Below are 21305 nucleotides of genomic sequence, written 5' to 3' on the forward strand. Positions count from 1 at the left end.
CTTCATACTTGCCACTAGAATTAGTTGATTAGGTGAAATATATATATATATATCCATTTAAGGGAACTTTCACTTGAGAAGTTTGTCTGCCATTTTTTTGTTTGGTAATCATTTCGTTATTAGTTCAATATTAACATGTAAGAAAAATACATGGAAAAAAAAAAACCTTTCAAGAGGATTTACCGATAGGGCATTTTCTGTCACTAAAGTATTGGGATATTGCCCTCCATTTATAAATGAAAAGTATAATGTTTGACTCGCACTGATGATTAAGTTAATTATCAATTAGGCCTTAGTAATCCATTACTATTTTATAGGTGAACATCCAGTTCCCAAGCTAGATCCAAGCTCAATATTTGTTTTTAGTACAACGATATATTTCACATTAAGAGAATGAGAAATTCAGCTAAGCCACACAATGGGCAAATTCGCCATTCACGAGATTCGAATATCAAACCTCTCACTTACAATTGAAGAGAAATACCACTAGACTGTAGTACAAAATGATATCCAAACTCAATATTATATCAACAATATCTATGAAATATCAGTAACATATCAACAACAACCACTTGATATAGAATTTGACACATATTGTAGTCTCATCTGTTGGATTAATCCAACGGTCATACACCTTTCCTCCGTGCAAACCCCACTCATTGTATTAGGGGTGGGCAAACCCAAATAACCCAGGTCCCAGAACCTCGATTCTCTCCTTTTCAACAACACCACCTCTGTCGCGACCACCATCACCCTATCACCACCGTTGAGGACACTGCTACCAGCCTAGATTCTTTTACTTGGCCGACTACCGTAAGTCTTCTTCTCCGAAAATTGAACTACTATCCGTTTATTTAGGTTATATGTCGAGTGAAGACGGCTACTCAGTGAGGAATATGCTCTAATTAGGGTTTTTGTGCTTTTCTGCAAGCTTAGAGCTCGTTTGGATGTGCTTTTAAAATGACTGAAAGCGCTTTTAGAGAAAATGTTTTTGGTTCCAAAAGCACTTTAAGTACTTCTCCATAATTAACTTGCATTTTTACTAAGGATTGGTTCAAAAAACATTTTCACCAAAAGCGTTTTCAGTCATTTTAAAAGCACATCCAAACGAGCTCTAAGTTAGTTTGTTGCTGTGTTGGTTTGGTTTTTTGGATTTGAAATTTTGAATTTCTTTCTTTGGTTAATTTCATTGAGTAAATATTTTGGCTTTGCAATTTCTATTGTTTGGGATTTTGTTATTTTACTTTAATCTTGGTATTTGGAAGTGTTGAATGAAAGTGGAAATGCATAGGTGCCTCAGATTTCTGTATTATTCTTTTGAAATTAGGATTCTCATATTCTTTTTCGATGCATGCGGAAATGGGAGTTCGATGTGATGCTTCATTTTTTTCACAATTAGATTGGGAAAACTGTAAAATCTGCACATTGCACTGGTAGTGAATATGTGCAAATTTTAGGTTTTTTTTTCCATAAAAAAAAAAAAAAAAAAACCAAAGGACCCGTAGACCCGGCCCGAACCGACCAGTTTCAACTGGGCCAGGTTAGGTCCAATTCCTATATTAAAAAATATTGCCCCTAGCCCAGCCCGGTTCAACCCGTCTCTTTTAAACCCGGATCCGGTCCAGTCCCTTTAAAATTGAGCCCGGTCTGGCCCGTGCCCAGCCCTACACTGTACAACTTTCAAAATTCCTAACCCACTCCATAATAGCAGGCCTAGACCGGGTCAAAGCTTATTGGACAGAAAAGCCCAATATATCAAATGGACCAGGGGCCCTACACTTACCCGCCAACATGCGGTTACGAAACACAGGTTTTTGCTAAACTCGTTTCTTAGAACAGCTGCGCAGAGCGTCACCGATTCACCGGCACCGCCATCATCGCCGCCGCAATCGCTAAGCGATCGAAACCTCAAATACAAACGCAAGTTTCTCAAAACCCCTCCATCTCCTCCAAAATCCCATTCCGGCCCCGCAAAATCATAAAAATCTCCAAGACCCCCACCGCCAAGCCCTCTCCCTCCTCCTCCTCATCCCCCGCGCTCCCCAAATCCTAATCTCACTAACCTCCCAATCCGAAATCAACCTCGCCCTTCAACACTTACCGAGCTCCGACCCTCTTTTAACGGCCCTGATCGGCTCTATACCCCGCCGTCCTTCGATCCCAACCGTCCACCATTCATATCCCTCGCAAGAAGCATTATTTGCCAGCAGCTCGCCACCAAATCCGCTCAATCGATCTACACGCGGTTCGTTTCGCTCTGCGGCGGCGAGGCCTCGGTGGTCACCGACGTCGTTTTGTCGCTCTCGGCCCAGAAGCTCCGGACAATCGGCGTCTCGGGCCGAAAAGCTTCGCATAGAAGTACAGCGATGGGACTTTGTCCGATTCGTCGATTCACGAAATGGACGACGAGGCTCTGCTCACAATGCTGACTCTGGTGAAGGGAATTGGGGTTTGGTCGGTCCACATGTTCTTGATGTTTTCGCTTCGCCGGGCGGACGTGCTGCCGGTCGGCGATCTCGGCGTGAGGAAAGGAGTGAAGTTGTTGTATGGGTTGAAGGAGTTGCCGAAACCGTTGGAGATGGAGGAGCTGTGTGAGAAATGGAAACCTTATAGGTCTGTTGGGTCTTGGTACATGTGGAGGTACATGGAGGCCAAGGGGGTCCTGTAGCAGCAATCGAGGAGGCTTTGCTCATATGGTTTTCAAATTCCGGGTAATCGCGCTTTTCCTCTGAAGTTGGTAATCTATTGCATTGTTATTGAATCACTTTGTAGTTTGTGTATATTTGTTGTAGGATTGAATTTCTGTTCTAGTTCACTGGTTTCTTGGACTGAAAGTCTGAAACTTGAAATCATGTTGCTCCGTAATCTATTGGTTGTGTAATGAAAGGTGATGTTTCAGTATTTGCTTGTGAAAGATTGAGATGGAAGATTTAGTTCTCTTTGGAAGTTGTCCAAATGTAGCATCACTTGGAGGTGTGATGTCATGTTTGATAATTGAATGACGAGTGACGACTGATGACTTGATTGGGATTTATTAGCATCATAAATGAAACACCACTTGTAGATTATGTCTATGTTTATGCTGCCGTGCCGATCTCAAGTTCTCATGCTACCATCTCAATCATATGGCCAACAAGGGGATCTTCAGTTCCTTGATTTGTTATGTTGATATAAATGTTTATTTCTTTCTTTCTTTCTGGACTTGAGCTCTTGAGTCTGGAGATAGACCCCAATTATTTAGATTCCGTGTTGTGTGTAGCGCGCTTAATAGTTTTGAGTTGTTTACATTATTCATCGTGTAACTAAACTTTCTTTGGGTTTGAGCTATATACCTGCTGGTATCTTAGCTTCTAACCAAGATTTTAGTATAAGAGTTACTAGTTAGCTAGCACGTTTTGGTCTCAAGAGTAAATGGATGTGGGAGGTGAAATAACCCTTAGTTATGCTCAGAGATGGTGTTCTCCGATAAAAAGGTATTCCGTACCACGTATATGTTTTATGTGTTCTCATGTACATGCAATTTTGAATGATACCGAATAAACTAGATATTCAGTTTAGATTACTTATGAAAATTTGCTAGTACTTGAAGCGTTGGTGACCTAGTCCATACAGTATAAACTTATTCAGTTAAGATACGTAGTCACTGTATGTTAACTTCATCCTTTTGCTGCAGTAGCATGCTTGGTTAAGGTGAATAAAGGACTCTGTCGATCTTTTGTATTCAATTGGTACATTAAGCTTTGTTTGAAGTTGTTTCTTGCACTGTCCATTTCCCATAAAGGACTCCGTAGCTTGCCTTTGATGGTTGATAGTGCTCTTAATCTTTTTGTATTGAGTATTGAATTGACTAGGATCAACTGTATTTGAGTGCCACTACATAGACAGCTAACCAAATCAAACGAATTACTGTCTGGTTGTTTCAGCCCAAGATTTGTAGTGTCAAAGCCGAATCAAATCGCTCCAACTAGTTTGGTTTGCCCTGTTTCTTGAGTACCTACAGGTACTTAGTGTCATTACATATTTGGACTAGTGGATTTGATCCAACAGTCTGCAGTTGCTCAATTTTAGCCGTTGGATCAAATCTAAACGGTCAAATGTGTGTTAGCATTGAGTGCCTGTAGGTCCTCTACCACAGGCCAAACTAACTACTAAGATATTGTCATTGAACGTATATGTATAATATGTTTGTGTTTAAGTACCCCTTGAGCACGTACACAGTTATGTTGCTTGTTTTTCTTCACAAACTTGTATTCAGAAACCATGCATGCATATGAATAAAATTGTGCAAGAATTGTAATTCTTTTTTTTTTTTTTTCAGTAAAGGAAATAGGAAAATTGAAAGTGTACGAAGCCAAAGATAAGCATATTTATACTTTCCTAATAATAGAGAGAGAAGAAACATCATATGGTGACACAATTTATATGCCCAAATCATCCATCCAAAAAACAAAAATATTATTCTTACTATATATTTGTACCACCTTTCTCTAATAAAGATATAACTTACATGTGTTGATGGGTCCTACATGTATTAGAGAGATGATACAAACAAATAATAAATGGAATAAGTGTAGCGTTACTCTTGATAAAATTGTTCAGAGCATATATATATATATATATATATATATATAGTTATAATTATAATTGTGATTGCTCCATATAAGTTGTGTATGGTGGTTTCAAAGGACAAGGATTGTCTGTCCTTCCACTTTCGGTGCCCTTCTGTTTTATGTGATCACGGTTAAGCTACGTTAACATTTTATATTTTTTTTTTTTATAAAGATAATAAGATAAAAATGAATAGTAATATAAAATGTTGACGTGACTTAACCGTAAGTACACAAACAGAAGGGCACGGGAGGGCAGACAATCCTTGTTCGATTTCAAAACATGTTTAAGCACACGAGTCAATATTCAACTATAGGTTACTATTCTAACCCCACATAGGGACACATGACAATTGACATGACAAGCGAATAGCTATTGCAGTAGTTGTTGAATTTAATTCCCCTTAATTGATCTTGTTTATCGATAATCTCTGGTGTTATGCAAACTCATATGATGATGCTCTGCGAATATATGAACAATAAAGTAAACACGCCACACACAAACACAAAGAATTTAGTGAGGTTGCACTATAGAGAATAACAACTTGGATACAAGAACTTATTTAAAACCCTTATGCGATGACCCAAAACCTTGCTTTAGATCTCTCTATCACTCTTGGCTCTCTACCCTTGTATTTTCTTTGTTGTTCAAGTTAATAATCAGCACCAAACAAGACTATTTATAGTAAATAGACGAAGGTTACATGTCATACAAGTATAGGATTTTTAAATCTTTTTAGAGTAGGGAAAACTCACTTATTTCCTAATCCTGAATTGATTGGTATTACAAAGAGAGACCTACTTCCTAATTCTTATGGGAAATAACATGTTCACATTTCTTTTGTCATTTCCCAACACCATTTGAAAACCCAAACCTGTTTCGCCTTGACGAGACAAAATCACAATAGTGGTAAATAATCATCACTTTGGTAAGTTCCATTCAAATAAACTGTTAACTAAGAGTATATTTGATGAATTTCTTTACCTCTTTTTCTTTTCTTGTTTCCATTGAAATTAATATAGCCTTCCACATATCCTAATTTTTACAAGAAGATGCCATCTTTTGTTTGCTTATTTTATTATCTGAGTTAAGTGATGAGAGAGCAAAAATATAATAGATATGAAATCCGTCACAGGTCAGTTATTATGTATATGAGTTAGCTGTTCTTACATGGAAATATTACAACGACAATCCTGTTAAAAACAAAATTAAATTAAAGAAATGTAGGGTTGTTGGTTTAGGTGTGAATTAGGGTATTGACTATTGAGAAAGTGCAGAAGTACTGGAATAGCACCACTGCAAATTAGGGAAGGCTAATGAGCATATAGTTGACCAATATAGTGCCTTGTTAAAATGAATGAAATAAGAAAAAAACAAGTAGGTGGGTGAAGGTGATTGGTGGGCTTCGTACACACCAGTCATCGCCTTTCGTTAGATAAGTAGATTCCCAGCCGCGTAAACACCAACAACAAAACAATTATAAAGTAATATCACGTGATAGTGCGATCATCATATTTATAAAAAAATAAAAAGTCTTTAAAACTATAAAATAGGCATTAAGATTTATCATCACCATTCTGAGCCACAATTACAGACACAATACAAGATCATTGATACTAGTAACTTTGAATTTTACAGTGACGCTGAAGTCGTGTTCTACCTAAGTTCTTGTTCAGAACTACACTCACACGATAAAACGTGCATGTGCGAAGTTGACATGACTAATTAAAATACGTATATTCAATATTGTTAGGGTTGTGCTTTCCACATATATATTTTTACTTCTCACACACCTCTTTCAATTTTTGATTGTCGGATCGAATAAATTGAAGAATGAGTGTGTGAATAACACCATGTATTATTACATTTGCTTGTGTAGACCACTTTACCTAGATCCTACAAATTTCTTAAGCTTGCAAAAAAGCCCCATCCGTAAAATTTGCTATCTTTATTCTCGGCACCTTTGGTGTCCCATGTCCGTCCAAATTGCATAGGACCCTCCTTGACCTCACCTTCCAAAACCATAAAGCAAAAATTACAAAAACAAAATAGACCAATAACCATAAAGCATTGTAATCATTTGAATTTCATAGGGTAATAGGAGGATATACAGTCGGTCGCTCATGCGAAAGTTGTTATGGATTGTTAATGCATATGTATTATGGACTTCACAAGCATCAACGATTGGAATCAACATAGGCACGCGTACATAACCAATATTGCTATGTAGAATTACACTCCGAGCATTCAAATTAGTAAGAAACCATGAACTCCCGTGGTAACGGTAAATCTTTTCTACAAATTTTGACTCTCACTCTCAGAGCATTGTTTCTCTTTGAGTTCCAAAAGTTATGTAAAATATATACATGTTATTGGGCTCAGAATATTGACTTTTACTACTATTTTCTTCACCTCAGTGAGAGGAAAATGCAAACTGCCCAGGCTTCAATATGTGGGTATCTGATCATATATATGGAAGCAGAAGAAGCATCCTTCTTTTTCCTGGTCTATTATTTCCCATCTGGAATGTCACTTCACAATCTAATTTTGGCTAATAGCATTGGAAGTATCACATATTTTAAACAAACCCAACTGAGAAACTGGTTGATTAGGGATGAAAATTAATAAAAAAAGAACAGACAGCAACTTAACAGACTGTACCTTAGAAAAATGTTTGACTTCACAAACAACCACCTCAAAACGAAACCATTGAAATCTCTTTGGCTAATTAGAACAGAGGAATGCTAACGATCATTTTGTACGCAAACATTAATAGCTTTTTATAGTTGATGCATGCAAAGTTCATATCAAATTTATACTCAGGCGCGCATAAGTAATTGAGTTGAGTTTATGAATTTCAAAACCTCACTCAACCTTGGCTCCTCACCTGTGAGATACCAGATTGAATGAACAAAAAGAAAGTGAGAGAGATAGACAGGAAAGGAACAAATAAAATATTGACACCCGGCCTAGCTTCTGCCCCGTCTCCTAAGCCCTATCAGTTTACTCGTGCATGCACTGATTAGGAAAGAAAAGCTGGTTTGATTAGTTTAATCATAGATCTTATTCCCTTTTGTTAATTTACGAGGCTTAACTACTTGGAAATTGATCCCTCAAGCAGACCAAAGATAGTTGCTTAAAATAATGATTTAGACAGATCAAAGAGATATTCTTCCAATATAAAACTAAACCCTAAACCCTTTTAGTTGTCCAAAGATAGCAATGCAGATGGCAGAGAGGGTCTCTTGTTTCCTAAATTGTATACTTATCAAATAAAAAACAAACACTTGGTTAGATTAGATGCTTGATAATTCATTCATATGATATACTTATCCAGAAATTTTTTTTATTTATTTTTAAGTCACAGATGTAGTATAGCAAACAACTGGGACAGCTGTTAGCCAGAGACTTTGAATACTGTTCTCAAAGGGATATTTAAAATTGGATGAGTAGCTTTAGTAATATATGATCATTTTTAATGAAGTGTATGTGCTAAGTGCCACATAATTTTAACAAAAAAAGAATCCCAAATTGAAGTTCGACAGGATTTTTTATTTATTTATTTTATTAGTTGATTTTAAGTTTTAATACATCTCAAGCCTTCTTAAGTGTGGAAACCTAACAAGTTTGTAAGACAGATATAGATAACTACGGAAATAATCAAATGATAAATTAACTAACATGGTAGTTGTACAATTTAAGAAACTATTGGATTAGTTGTAGTGATAATTTCCGAATTAAGGCATACTCTTCAGGCGTTAAATATTTTGTCATATCTTCTAACAACATTATGTAGTAGCTAGATGATGTATAAACGGTGAGCAGGGTTGTGGATTGTTATGGTGGAATATAATGTTTGATTTAATAGTTAATAGTTAGACAACAATTAGGAAGCTGTTTTAACAACTTTGGACTGAGCTTCCTCCTAATATTCTTTCAGTTTTACGGGATAATTGTTGCTTAATTAGTTCTTTGGCTTTTTCTTCCATGTGACTGAAAACGAAAGCATGGTAATACCATGTTAGACAATTATTAGCTTAAAATTTACGTCGTCGTCGACATATGGACCAATCAATATATATCAAGCATTTATAGGATAATATACGCACAGATCACAATGCCAAGTAATAGCGAATGTGTTTAGAAACTGTTACGATCTTTTTACCTTGTTTTAGTGTCGATAACTTGTAAATGATCGCGTAGACGAGTAAGCGAAGAGATTCGATAGGCTAATTAGGACAACTCTCTCACTTGAAAATCATGTAAGGCTAGGTGAAATCATGTAAAGTGGAATGACTCGACTATCAAAATACAAGAGGGTATCAATCTTTTGTTAGAATGACATGGTCGATTGAGACAACCTCTGACACACACTCACTAACAAAACAAAATAAATGCTGTTATGTGGACCAGCATACCATTGCTATCACTTTAGTTCCCTTCACACCACCCACAAAAGAAAATTTACAAAAAAAAGAAGACCAAAAGAAAATCTCCCCTCTAATTTTCTCTTTGGAAAATTTGTTAATGTAGTGTCATTGTAATACAGGCGATTCTCACCTGTTAATGTAAATATAGAAATGACTTCAGTTAAAACTAAAACACACATATAAGTGATTATTACAAAACTTTGACCGTAAAAAGAAATACTTTTGACATAATACAACAAACAGAGAGTCTTAATCACTTAACATACAAACTCTTTTTATCTTTGATTTTTTCAATAGTCTCTAGCAAAACCCTTTTAAAGTTTCATTACCATTTTAGCTACAACCCTTGTTTAGAGCCTGTCTAATGGGGTTTTACGTCTGCTAATCAAATCTCAAACAGTTTTTGAGGATTTAAGCTGAGAACTTCAGGTTGCAGGAAGATTCCAGGCAAACAGTGTAACGTCAAGTCTGACATTTCTTTTCTCCCTCCTTTTATCTCTCTCTTACACATAAAACACATTAATTTGGTTGTGGTTTAGGGTTTCAGAGAGCAATAATTAGGAACTGGACCAGGGTTCAGGCTGTGGGAGAGGACTAACGTGAGCCTGTCGGCTCTTCTGCAAAAGAAGTACTCTCTCTCTCTCTCTCTCTCTCTCTCTCTCTCTCTCTCTCTCTCTCTCTGAGTGTATTCATCACTCATTTTGAGTACAAACCAAACCACCTGTTCTTGTTTCTCAAATAGATTTTATGGGGTTGGATGGGTGGTAGGAAACACAAACCACTTTCTCACTTCCAAAGAGAAACAGTCCTCTCTCTCTCTCTCTCTCTCTCTCTCTTTCTCCCTCTCTCTGAGATATTAATCTTACATTAATGAGCTTTAGCTTAGCGAGATTTATACTCTCCTTAATCAAAGTCCAGAACCAGCAAATAATACCTGCTTTCAATGATGGTGGTGCAACTTCAACAATCTTTCTCCAATTTTTACAGTGTAATTTATAAGAGGTCAGGTTAATTTTAGCTCTAATCCAGTAGGCCCCCCTCTAGTTTCTTTTCCTGTTTAAGTTCCAAGATTTATCTTTTATTTTGTTTTTTTGAGCTCTTCTGTTAATTATGTGAGTTTTTTCAGTCTTTTAATTCATCTAATCCATCAATATATCTCTCTCACCCACCTTCTTACCTCTTTGGAAATAGGGTTGAAATTTAGTGAGATGGGTTGGTGGATTTAGCACCCAAAAATGTCAAAATCAGAAATACAAATAAAAAATAAAGAAGAATAATAAGATTAAGTTAGTGATTATATCTTTGATTAAGTTTTGCTCTTACATTAGCTGGGTACTATAGTATGAGAGTTGAGAAAATTACAAAAAAATCCATAAATTATGAGAAAATCATAAATGAGATCACGAAGATAGGTAATGTAAACGCACTACTCATTTATTTTTAGGAAAATTCTACGGATGCTGAGATCACGGCAAGTATAATAATAGTTACATAAGATATCAGATTTTAATGGAACTGAGAGGGCAAGATAAGGTAATAGGGAGGATGCCAAGCACTCTTACCTATACTCCTCCTCCCCATAGGGATTCTTCTTCCTCCAAGCTTTCTTCTTCTCCTGATTTTCCTTCAGCAGGGTATCATGGTAACAACGCCTCACTCCTCACCCACCCACCTCATCAAACCCTAGACAGATCAAGAAGAGATCCTGACCCAACTCCAGTTATTGTCACCCCAAGTGCTGCACCAACAATTGCTAGCGGATCAAATTTCAAAGCACCACCAGCTCCACCGCACCCGCCGCCAAATACAGCAGCATCAAGAGTTAGGTATAGGGAGTGTTTGAAAAATCACGCCGCCAGCAGCGGCGGTCACGTGCTCGATGGATGCGGAGAGTTCATGCCGGGCGGAGATGAGGACACTCCGGGATCCCTAAAATGCGCAGCTTGCGAGTGTCATAGAAATTTTCACAGAAAAGAGATCGATGGCGAACATGTATCAAATAATTACTATGTCATAAATCAACAACACAACAGCCGTAGAGACTCGGCGATTACAAGATTGCCGGTGCTAATCTCCACACCACCGTCGCTTCCTGTTCATCATTCAGCGGCTAGGGGGCCTAGTCCGGCGATGATGATGACTTTTGGCAGCAGTGGTGGGGTGGCTGCTGAGTCCTCGAGCGAGGATCTCAACATGAATAATAATCTGTTTCGCGGTGCAAATTATGCGGCGGATGCACAAGGTTCGAAGAAGCGATTTAGGACGAAGTTCAGTCAAGAGCAGAAGGAGAAGATGACGGAGGTGGGGGAGAAGTTGGGGTGGAGGATCCAGAAACAGGATGAGCAAGAGGTGGAGAAGTTGTGTTCTGAAGTGGGTATAAAGAGGCAGGTGTTCAAGGTATGGATGCACAATAACAGACAAGCCATGAAGAAGAAGCAAATGTAAGCCAATTAAAACTTCACAATTAATTGATGTTTAATTAGAAAGAAGTCCTTGAGATACAATTGATTGATTTGTAACTGGGAAATTAATAGATAAATTTAGCGACTAATTAGATCAGAAAGATTATTATTTATGTGCATATATACTAGAGATATTGAGGGGGGTAGATATTAATTAATTCTCACTTGATCTAGCTATTTTATTTTTTCTTAATTTATCTTGTTGGATTTTCTGTTTGGTTGCTTTCAGAAACATCGTAAATAATACCAACGAATTTACTTGTGCTTGGAAATGCTCTCGCATGCAACTTTTCTTTTTTATTCTCATCAATAGCTTAAGCTTTTCACTAGGGTAAGCTGTAAAAGGAAGAAAAAAGGGAAGGAAAAGAGGAACGAGAAACCAGTTTTTTGTCGTGATGCTAATATCCTCGTGCTAAATCAAGTCTTGTTGGATAACTACTGCGTTTCTTTATTTTAGTTTTCACTTTTGCGTTTGAGATACAAGAAAAGAAGGGTGATAGTAGAGAGGAGAATAAATAAAAAATGAATGATAACAAAATCTTGAAAGTGAAAACAATTTCAAATGGTTTTTTTGCTTTTAGCTTTCATTTTGTTTGTCTTCCCGTAAATTTGTTCTACATCTCTATTCAGCCATCTTTCATCTACTTACGTGTATCACTCATTTTTTTTTTCATGTACTTCTATGTGTATCACTCATTTTTAATGTACTTCTTCATCTATAGCACAAAAATAAAGACTAAAAATTATAAACGAATTGATTATCAAACACAAGCCCTTAAATCTCTTAAATTATTATCAAACATGGTGAAGGATCAAATGACATGGAGAGAAGGAAAGGGTTTCTTGGAACGATTACATCTAGTGATGGGCAAAGATTAACATCCAGCATAAATTGTATTTATATTACAAACTTAATTTTGGATAAATTCATATTATTTTTTCAGAAGCTTAATTGGAATTGCGGTACAAAAATTCTGATCCCCTTGGTATTTTTCGTATCATATAGTCACACATCTCCACAGCTAGTATCTTTCTTATCACAAGGCCACACATCTCCCTAATATCTTTCCTATTTATCGACCGCAAGTTTGCAACTAAAGATATACTAATTAACCGGTTGTCCATTTCGTATTATAATACATCACTTAGTTACACTAGGAATTTATACACTTCAAAACCTTCCTAGAAAGACCTGGTCAAAACTTCTTTGAGTGTTCTGAGTGTAAAAGATTTGTGGCTCATCATTAAGAGTATTTATTTTAACATCTGAAGTCATGCGCTCGAAACTCCCCTCTCTACCTTATCCATGCTGACTATAATAATATGGAAGACAAACAAGAAAAGCTAGCACATGCATGAATCAGAGAGATGAAGACTTACTAGGGAGTATAGGGAGGCTATATATATTGGGGAAAAATATACATACTATGCCCCATGTTATTTAATGTTGCTGTACGCAAATATACATATGCTTGTCTACCATAAAATACATTCATTCCAAGTCACTAACTACGTATATAAAATATATTAATTCCTATTTTATATACATTCCAAGTCACTAACTACGCGTAAAGAAATTCAAACTTAAACCAGAGACAGATGGGAAGACACTGATCTAGCCACTTGGACTCGGGACTTTGAAGAACCTATCTTGTTATAAATCGTACATCGAGGACAAAATTGAGGAGACAAATGATCTTGCATGTTAATAAGAGAATCTACATGATATATAAAGACACAAAACTCAAGTTCTTCGGATGCATACAGGATCAAAATTGATTTTAGAATAATACACGTACTCTAAAAGGCAGAGTATGAGAAAACAAGAAACATATATAACTCACCACAAAACTCCCAACATTTTCCTAGCTACTAAGAAAAAACATATATATTGATCACAGATGGCTTCATGGAATCAGCCAGCGGAAAATTAATTAATTCCTTACTGCCCCGAACCTGCATTCCTCATCGTAGCCCCAAGATCACCAGCAGCTTGCGAGGCGGTCTCCTTTGCAGCCTCATAGTTCTGCCTTGCACTTGAAGTCATGCTATCCTTAGCAGACGTGTATGACTCCCCAACCTTTTGTTGGGCTTCATCATATGCATCCGCTGCTCTTTCCCTTCCATAATCGATTCCTCCCTTGGCAGCCTCATAGTTATCCTTGGCATGTGAAGTCATACTATCCTTAGCAGACGAGTATGACTCCCCAACCTTTTGTTTTGCTTCATCATAAGAATTCACTGCTCTTTCCCTTCCATAATCAACTCCTCCCGCCACCTTTTCTTTGGCATCATAGGCCTTATCTGAGGCCATGTTCATCGTTTCTTTGGCTCCATCATATGTATTGGCAGTTCTTTCTTTACCATATTCCATTGCATCAGTAGTCTTGTCAGACACCGTATCCATTGCCCGATTTACTGTATTCTTTGCTGCACCGTAGGCATTCGCTGCTCTGTCCGTCCTGGAACCCATTGCCCTTTTCACCGTCTCTTTGGCATTATCGAGTCTATCGCTACTATATGCATTGAAAGCTGTTTCTTTTCCATACTCCACTGCACCATTAGCCTTATCAGAAGCCGTGTCCATAGCCCTATTCATTGTATTCTTTGCTTCTCCATAGGCATTTGTGGCTTTGTCCATTCCCGAACCTAATGCCCCTTTCACTGTCTCTTTAGCATTCTCAACTCTATTGGTATTATATATATCGGCGGCTCTTTCTTTTCCATACTCCATTGCATCATTAGTTTTATCAGAAACCACACCCATAGCGCTATTCATTGTATTTTTTGCATCACCATAGGCATTCGCTGCTCTGTCCACTCCACATCCTACTGCCCCTCTTACCGTCCCTTTGGCATTGTCAACTTTATCAGTATTATATGCATTGACAGCTGTTTCTTTTCCATACTCCACTGCTTCACGAGCCTTATCAGAAGCGGCACCGACGGCTTTATTTATTGTATCTTTTGCTTCACCATAGGCATTTGCTACTCCCTCCATTCCTGAATCCATTGCTCCTCTCACCGTCTCTTTGGCATTGTCAACCTTATCGGTAGGCATTCTTATAGATGAGTCAAAGCTGTTATGAACAAACTTTCCTGCATCCGCTGCCATTTGCAAAATCAGGGATCAGAATGATGATCCATTTAGGGAGAACAGAAAGTAAAACCCAGAAGCATGAAATCAATTATACTTGTTTGAAGAACTATTTATTGACTAATTAAGTACTTCATCTCAGAAAACAACATGATAAATTGATAATTACGTGTTCCAAATGTGCTTGTTCTTAATCTATCTGTGGCCGTAGATGCTGCATCCCCAGCTTTCTCCATCACATTGTTAGCTGCATCTTTTGCATTACCTTGGCTAAATCCAAGCCCCCTGAACAGCACCATATCACACAGCTTATCAATAATCAACAACTATTCACACATGTACGCAGCATGCTATATATAGAGCATTGAATCTAAACGCTCAGAGCTTGAGCTGTTAGCAAAGAGGCCCAATAGATCAATATACCTGGTATATTATACACTTGGCCTAAATCTCACCTTATATAAATACTTAAAACTCAGCCTAATAGTTAACCCAAAAAAACACTACCTAATAACCATTAAAACGGACTGATTGACCAACCTCATGCAATTGAGGTTAAGTAAATTCTCGGATCTACTTAAGTCACCATACGTGAACAGCGCTATCAAAACAAGGGCTTTTGATAACATTACACTTTAAGAACCCTTCAAACTGATCAGTCCTATGGAAAAAAAAAAAAAAAAGAAAGATAAAAACTGAATTTTTATAGAGGAACGGCACCAAAAGAATTTCACATATCAATTGAGCTCTTACGGTAGTTTTGTATAAAACTTAAAATTCCGCGAGTGTTTTCCTAATCTACTGTGAAAAATAAACCATAAGATACTTATTATCCTGACTTTTGGTGACCAAATAATTTGATGCATAACATTGAATTTGAATTTTCTTGTTGTAAATAGACGAGGTCCCAAATGAGTCAGCATATATAAAAACTATATGAACAAATGAAATATTGTTGCACCCAATGTTTGAAATATCCTGCATATGCTCGATATTTCCAAGGAAATATCCAAAAATTCAGGGAACGATATGGAAAGAGGGGGGGGGGGGGTGAAGTCTAAACTTCACCTCACATCTGCAATATTTTCGGAAATCAGTCAATTTCCTAGATATTTTTGATATTTTCAGAAAATATTCAGTGTTTGCAGACAATTTGCAAAAAGTTTGCACGAAATATCCATGAGCCTATTATTAAGGGTACAAGTGTAATACAGTTAGTAAGGTTGTTAGGATTTCTCTTATAAAAACAGTGTGTGTGATCTTTATTTAATGAGTTAATACAAATCATATTTCTCTCTTTAAACTCTCTCTCTAGAATTTCTTTTGTTTCTCTCTATCACCTTCCTCTTCCTCTGTACCAATTCTTCATCTTTTACAATGTAGTTAACACCTATGTATTCTTTATTTTTTAAATTCTTTCTTTATGGTATTAGTTTACTTCAATAAAACTTGTATTGCTTTCATGACGAAAATTTCAGTTAAGTTATGTATATTTTATTCTTTCTAGTGAAATGCTTTATCTTATTACTTGTCATTAGAAGGAAGTTTTTCTTCTCACATATCACATACTTATTGCTTACACAGTATCCAATCATTAATTCTTGATTCATACATGTGTTGTGGCTTCATATGACATTCCCTAAAAAATAATTTTAAATTTCCATGTTTTTGAACAAATTTCTTTCATTTCCATCGAAGGCAATGGATATACGATATATCCATCGATATTTCCACAAAATTTTCTATCTATATTTCCACCAATACCGATATTTTAAACACTGGTTGCACTAAACTTCTATAAATTTGGGAAAATAACCACACAACAATGTATGCAGTGGCGCGCAAAAGTAGCTCAAGTAGTATAAAATATATCAAACATTGTTTACATGTTTTGCCAAAAGTAATAATATGAGCATCTATACCAACCAAAAAATAAGTGAGTAACAGTTGGCAAGACTATATTAGCATAGAAAACTGAGCAGAGCTAGAACACTACTAAACATACATGACTTTAATTAGTATTTCCTTCATGGATAATACTTGTGAGTGAGCCATTCATCCTTCAATAATAACGACATTATTATTGTATAAACGTTATTAGGGGAACTGTTCATTTATCATCATCTAAGAATCATCTCATGAAAAAATGGATTCGATTGTTTATTCATTTGTAGTAAGTGTGAGTCAAATCAACATTACGGTACTAATTAATATCTTCATGATAAACTATCAACTTGTTGCATTCATAAGAATGAGAATGATTAAACGGTCTCTAAATAAAATGATTTTTTCTAGAGATAATATTTAGATGATTATAAAAGAAATGAATAAAATGATACTCAATCGTCACGAAAGAAGCAATGACTTCTATATAAAGAGTGAAACAGTGTCTTCTCACAGTGTTCATTTCCCTCTCCAATTGGGAGGAGAGATGGCTGAGTGGAAAAGCGTCCGATTGCTAATCTGTTGCACGAGTTTTTCGTACTGAGGGTTCGAATCCCTCTATTTCCGTTTTAGTTAATGACTTTGTATTTTCTTTCGAAATTTTCGCGAGCTCTTTTTAAAATTTTGTGACGATTTTCATTTGTGTATATCTGGCTAAATAAAATGCATTAGGAAGGAAATTAAAAGTTGAAAACAAAATAAGAAAAAGATTACTCTGCGATTTTGCCAAAGGCCCGACCAACCCACGATTCGGTGGTTTCCTTGGCATCTCGGGCGGTCTCGTGAGCTCGGTGTTTGGCATTCCCACCTGCCAAGTTCAAATTGTCCCCGGCTTTGTCCACAGCAGAATCCGCACTCCAACTTCCAGCCGCCATACTCATCCACAGCACCGCCGCCATTAACAACACTGTCTTCTTCCCCATGATCACCAATCTTTTTTCTTTCTTTTTTGGTCGAATTTTCACTCTTGAGCACTGAATATTTGTGGGTAAGTAAGAATATTTTGAAATGTTACTGGAAGCGTGAGATTATTGAAGAGGTTATTGCATTCAGACGAGGTGTATGTAAATATGCGTCTGACGATGATCGCCGCTGCTGCTGCTTCTTCTGATGGGGAAATTAAGTCGGAGAGAGAAGTTTGGGCGTCCATCGATCAGACAGTTTCTCAACGTGGCGCGTTTCGGATCAACGTGGCAGTTATGACCGTTACGGAAGGAGGTAACGCCGCTTCCTTCCCTCCACGTGTTTCTTTGTCTAGTCTGTGTGGCCGCATTTCGCGTTCAACTTTCCATTTAGGAAAATACTATGACCGGTTACCACATTTTAATAGTTTAGCCGCAAAAATTCTACTTTTAAAGGGAAGGAGATATTTTATTTAGGAAATTTGATTTTAATTTTTAAATAAGATGAAGTTTAAAAAAAATGTCTTATACAAAATTAAAAATTGATTTTAGTTCTTAGACTCTATTTAATGCTAGCATACGTATTAAATGTCTCTTTTTTTTCTTTTTTATAACAATTTTATGATGTTCATAAATTAAATTGTTTTGTAAACTTTCTTAGTTTAAGTTTGATTGTGTAAATTCTATATTAGATTTGATTCTAGTTATCATTTCCTATTACAACTTGTATTCCTTGGGGGTAAGCCTGGCAAACGGGTCGTGTCTGTCGTGTTCGTATCGTTTTCGTGTAACACCTGTTATCTTAACGGATCGTGTCGTGTCACACCCGTTATCTTAACAGGTTCTTAATAGGTCGGGTCACTTTACCCAACAGGTAAAGTGATCCGACACGTTATGACCCGCTATGACCCGTTAAGAAAAATATTTTTTTTTTTCTTAAATTTGCACATACCACACATTGCCACATAAATATTACTTCAAAACATTAAAACACATTTTTCGTTTAAGTACAACATCTACACTTGAAAATAAGAGTCTAATAAACAAACATCCATACACTACTAATCTATTACAAAATATTAAATGTGCAAGGATATGCAAAATGAAAAAGTTTTTGTTTTCAAGCTTGTGATGTCACATCCCAGACTCCAACCTCTCGGATATTGTCCGCTTTGGCATTCTGGGCCTGGACTATGTCGCAGCCACCCAGCTACCGTACGGTTTTGTTCTTGTGGACCGTAGTCCACAAAAGGCCTCTCTGAAGTTAAAGCTCTGGGCATGGATATATAAGGCCCAAAGACCACGCCCTCACGGGCGATGTGGGATACTACAATCCACCCCCCTTAGGGAGCCCGACGTCCTCGTCGGCACACCACAGCCGTGAGTCTGGCTCTGATACCAAATTGTCACATCCCAGACTCCAACCTCTCGAATATTGTCCGCTTTGGCATTCTGGGCCTGGACTATGTCGCAGCCACCCAGCTACCGCACGGTTTTGTTCTTGTGGACCGTAGTCCACAAAAGGCCTCTCTGAAGTTAAAGCTCTGGGCATGGATATATAAGGCCCAAAGACCACGCCCTCACGGGCGATGTGGGATACTACATGTGAAGCCTTTCTCAAAAGTTTAAACCTTGCCAATGGAACTCAGAGCTTGCATGTTATTCCTTTTACAAAATCCTCAATTTTCATCGATCATCATGACATAAGATTTTGTGGTATCAATAGTGTAAATATTTTAAATTGAAGATCGAATTCATCTCTAAATGTTTGGTTTTTGCGATTTTTGGCGTATGCGATCTTGAAGCATATGCAAACAAGTTTGACAATTGGATCATTGAAATTATTTTCGTAGAATGCGTATCCCATCAAAACGATAGATTCACTAACACTTGGAGTTTATTTATACTTTAATTAAGTATAACATAAGATTTTGTGGTATCTACTAGGGTAAATATTTTAAATTGAAGATCGAATTCATTCATTGTATTCATATAGGGTCAAGGACTGTAGCTGTAAAAAATCATCAAAATCGGAGTTAAAATAACCGTTAAACCGTGATTTTTCGTTGATCACCGTCGAAAAGTTTTGTCCCATTACTTGATCTTTGAATGTTTGTTTTTTGAAATTTTTGGCATATGCGATCTCAAAGTATATACAAACATGTTTGACGGTTGGATCGTTGAAACTAGTTTCATAGAATGCGTATCCCATCAAAACAATAGATTCACTAACACTTCAGAATTTATTCATACTTTTATTAAGCATAACATAAGATTTTGTGATATCCACTTGTGTAAATATTTTAAATTGAAGATTGAGTTTAGTCATTGTATTTGTATAGGGTCAAGGAGTGTAGCTGTAAAAAAATCATCAAAATCGGAGTTAAAATAACCGTTAAATCGTGATTTTTCATTGATAACCGTCGAAAGGTTTTGTCCCTTTACTTGATCTATGAATGTTTCTTTTTTGCGATTTTTAGCGTATACGATCTTGAAGCATATACAAACAACTTTGATGGTTGGATCGTTGAAATTAATTTTGTAGAATGCGTATCCCATCAAAATGATAGATTCACTAACACTTAAGAGTTTATTTATACTTTCATTAAGTATAACATAAGATTTTATAGTATCCACTAGTGTAAATATTTTAAATTGAAGATCGAATTCATTCATTGTATTCACATAGGGTCAAGGAGTGTGGCTGTAAAAAATCATCAAAATCGGAGTTAAAATATCCGTTAAATCATGATTTTTCAATGATAACCGTCGAAAACTTTTGTTCCGTTACTTGATATTTGAATATTTTTTTTTTTTCAATTTTTGGTTTATGTGATCTCGAAGTATATACAAACATGTTTGACGGTTGGATCGTTGAAATTAGTTTCGTAGAATGTGTATCCCATTAAAATGATAAATTCACTAACACTTAAAAGTTTATTCATACTTTCATTAAGTATAACATAAGATTTTGTGGTATCCACTAGTTTAAATATTTTAAATTGAAGATCGAGTTCATTCATGATATTCATATATGGCCAAGGAGTGTAGCTGTAAAAACTCATTAAAATCGGAGTTAAAATAACCGTTAAATCGTGATTTTTCGTTGATAATCGTCGAAAAGTTTTGTCCCGTTACTTGATCTCTGAATGTTTGTTTTTTGAAATTTTTGGCGTATGCGATCTCGAAGCATATACAAACATGTTTGACGGTTGGATCGTTGAAACTAGTTTCGTAGAATGCGTATCCTATCAAAACAATAGATTCACTAACACTTAGAGTTTATTTATACTTTATTAAACATAAAATAAGATTTTGTGGTATCCACTTGTGTAAATATTTCAAATTGAAGATCGAATTCATACATTGTATTCATATAGGGTCAAGGAGTGTAGTTGTAAAAAATCATCAAAATCGGAGTTAAAATAACCGTTAAATCGTGATTTTTCGTTGATAACCGTCGAAAAGTTTTGGCCCGTTACTTGATCTCTGAATGTTTGTTTTTTGAAATTTTTGATGTATGCGATCTCGAAGCATATACAAACATGTTTGATGGTTGGATTGTTGAAACTAGTTTCATAGAATGCATATCCTATCAAAACAATAGATTCACTAACACTTAGATTTTATTTATACTTTCATTAAGTATAACATAAGATTTTGTGGTATCCACTAGTGTAAATATTTTAAATTGAAGATCGAGTTCATTCATTATATTCATATAGGGTCAAGGAAGTGTAGCTGTAAAAAAATCATCAAAATCAGAGTTAAAATAACCGTTAAATCGTGATTTTTCGTTTATAACCGTGGAAAATTTTTGTCCCGTTACTTGATCTCTGAATGTTTATTTTTTGTGATTTTT

General features: G+C 36.3%; 1 protein-coding gene and 2 pseudogenes across 3 annotated transcripts; 2 read left to right on the forward strand and 1 right to left on the reverse strand.

The window, feature by feature from the left end:
• The first annotated feature begins 863 nt into the window (after positions 1-863).
• LOC137713959 (DNA-3-methyladenine glycosylase 1-like) lies at positions 864-3068 on the forward strand (annotated as a pseudogene).
• Positions 3069-9483: 6415 nt separating this feature from the next.
• On the forward strand, positions 9484-11772 carry LOC137709273 (zinc-finger homeodomain protein 6 pseudogene; annotated as a pseudogene). The gene has a single exon (XR_015957081.1). The product of XR_015957081.1 is annotated as a zinc-finger homeodomain protein 6 pseudogene (transcript).
• Positions 11773-13209: 1437 nt separating this feature from the next.
• On the reverse strand, positions 13210-17635 carry LOC137713859 (uncharacterized). Of its 2 annotated transcripts, none has more exons than XM_068453245.2 (3): positions 17256-17635; positions 14767-14882; positions 13210-14599 (listed from the first exon to the last, which is right to left on the reverse strand). In XM_068453245.2, exons 1-3 carry the CDS (start codon positions 17462-17464, stop codon positions 13443-13445), a joined length of 1482 nt encoding a protein of 493 aa, XP_068309346.2. In that variant the 5' UTR covers positions 17465-17635; the 3' UTR covers positions 13210-13442. The 2 variants fall into 2 exon arrangements, with proteins under 2 accessions (XP_068309346.2, XP_088542693.1); XM_088686567.1 differs by having other exon boundaries at positions 13210-14608.
• Positions 17636-21305: the final 3670 nt, after the last annotated feature.

This window comes from Pyrus communis, chromosome 15 (genome assembly GCF_041283825.1).
Source record: "Pyrus communis isolate YQ-2024b chromosome 15, ASM4128382v1, whole genome shotgun sequence".
Taxonomy (NCBI): domain Eukaryota; kingdom Viridiplantae; phylum Streptophyta; class Magnoliopsida; order Rosales; family Rosaceae; genus Pyrus; species Pyrus communis.

Excerpts from the sequence above, each read along its gene's own strand:
- LOC137713859 (XM_088686567.1), bottom strand. The coding sequence starts at position 17,464 with ATGGGGAAGAAGACAGTGTTGTTAATGGCGGCGGTGCTGTGGATGAGT. Across the intron at positions 14,883-17,255 it reads GCCTTTGGCAAAATCGCAGA|GGGGCTTGGATTTAGCCAAG; the intron begins GTAATCTTTTTC and ends GGTGCTGTTCAG. Across the intron at positions 14,609-14,766 it reads AACAAGCACATTTGGAACAC|CGGATGCAGGAAAGTTTGTT; the intron begins GTAATTATCAAT and ends TGCAAATGGCAG.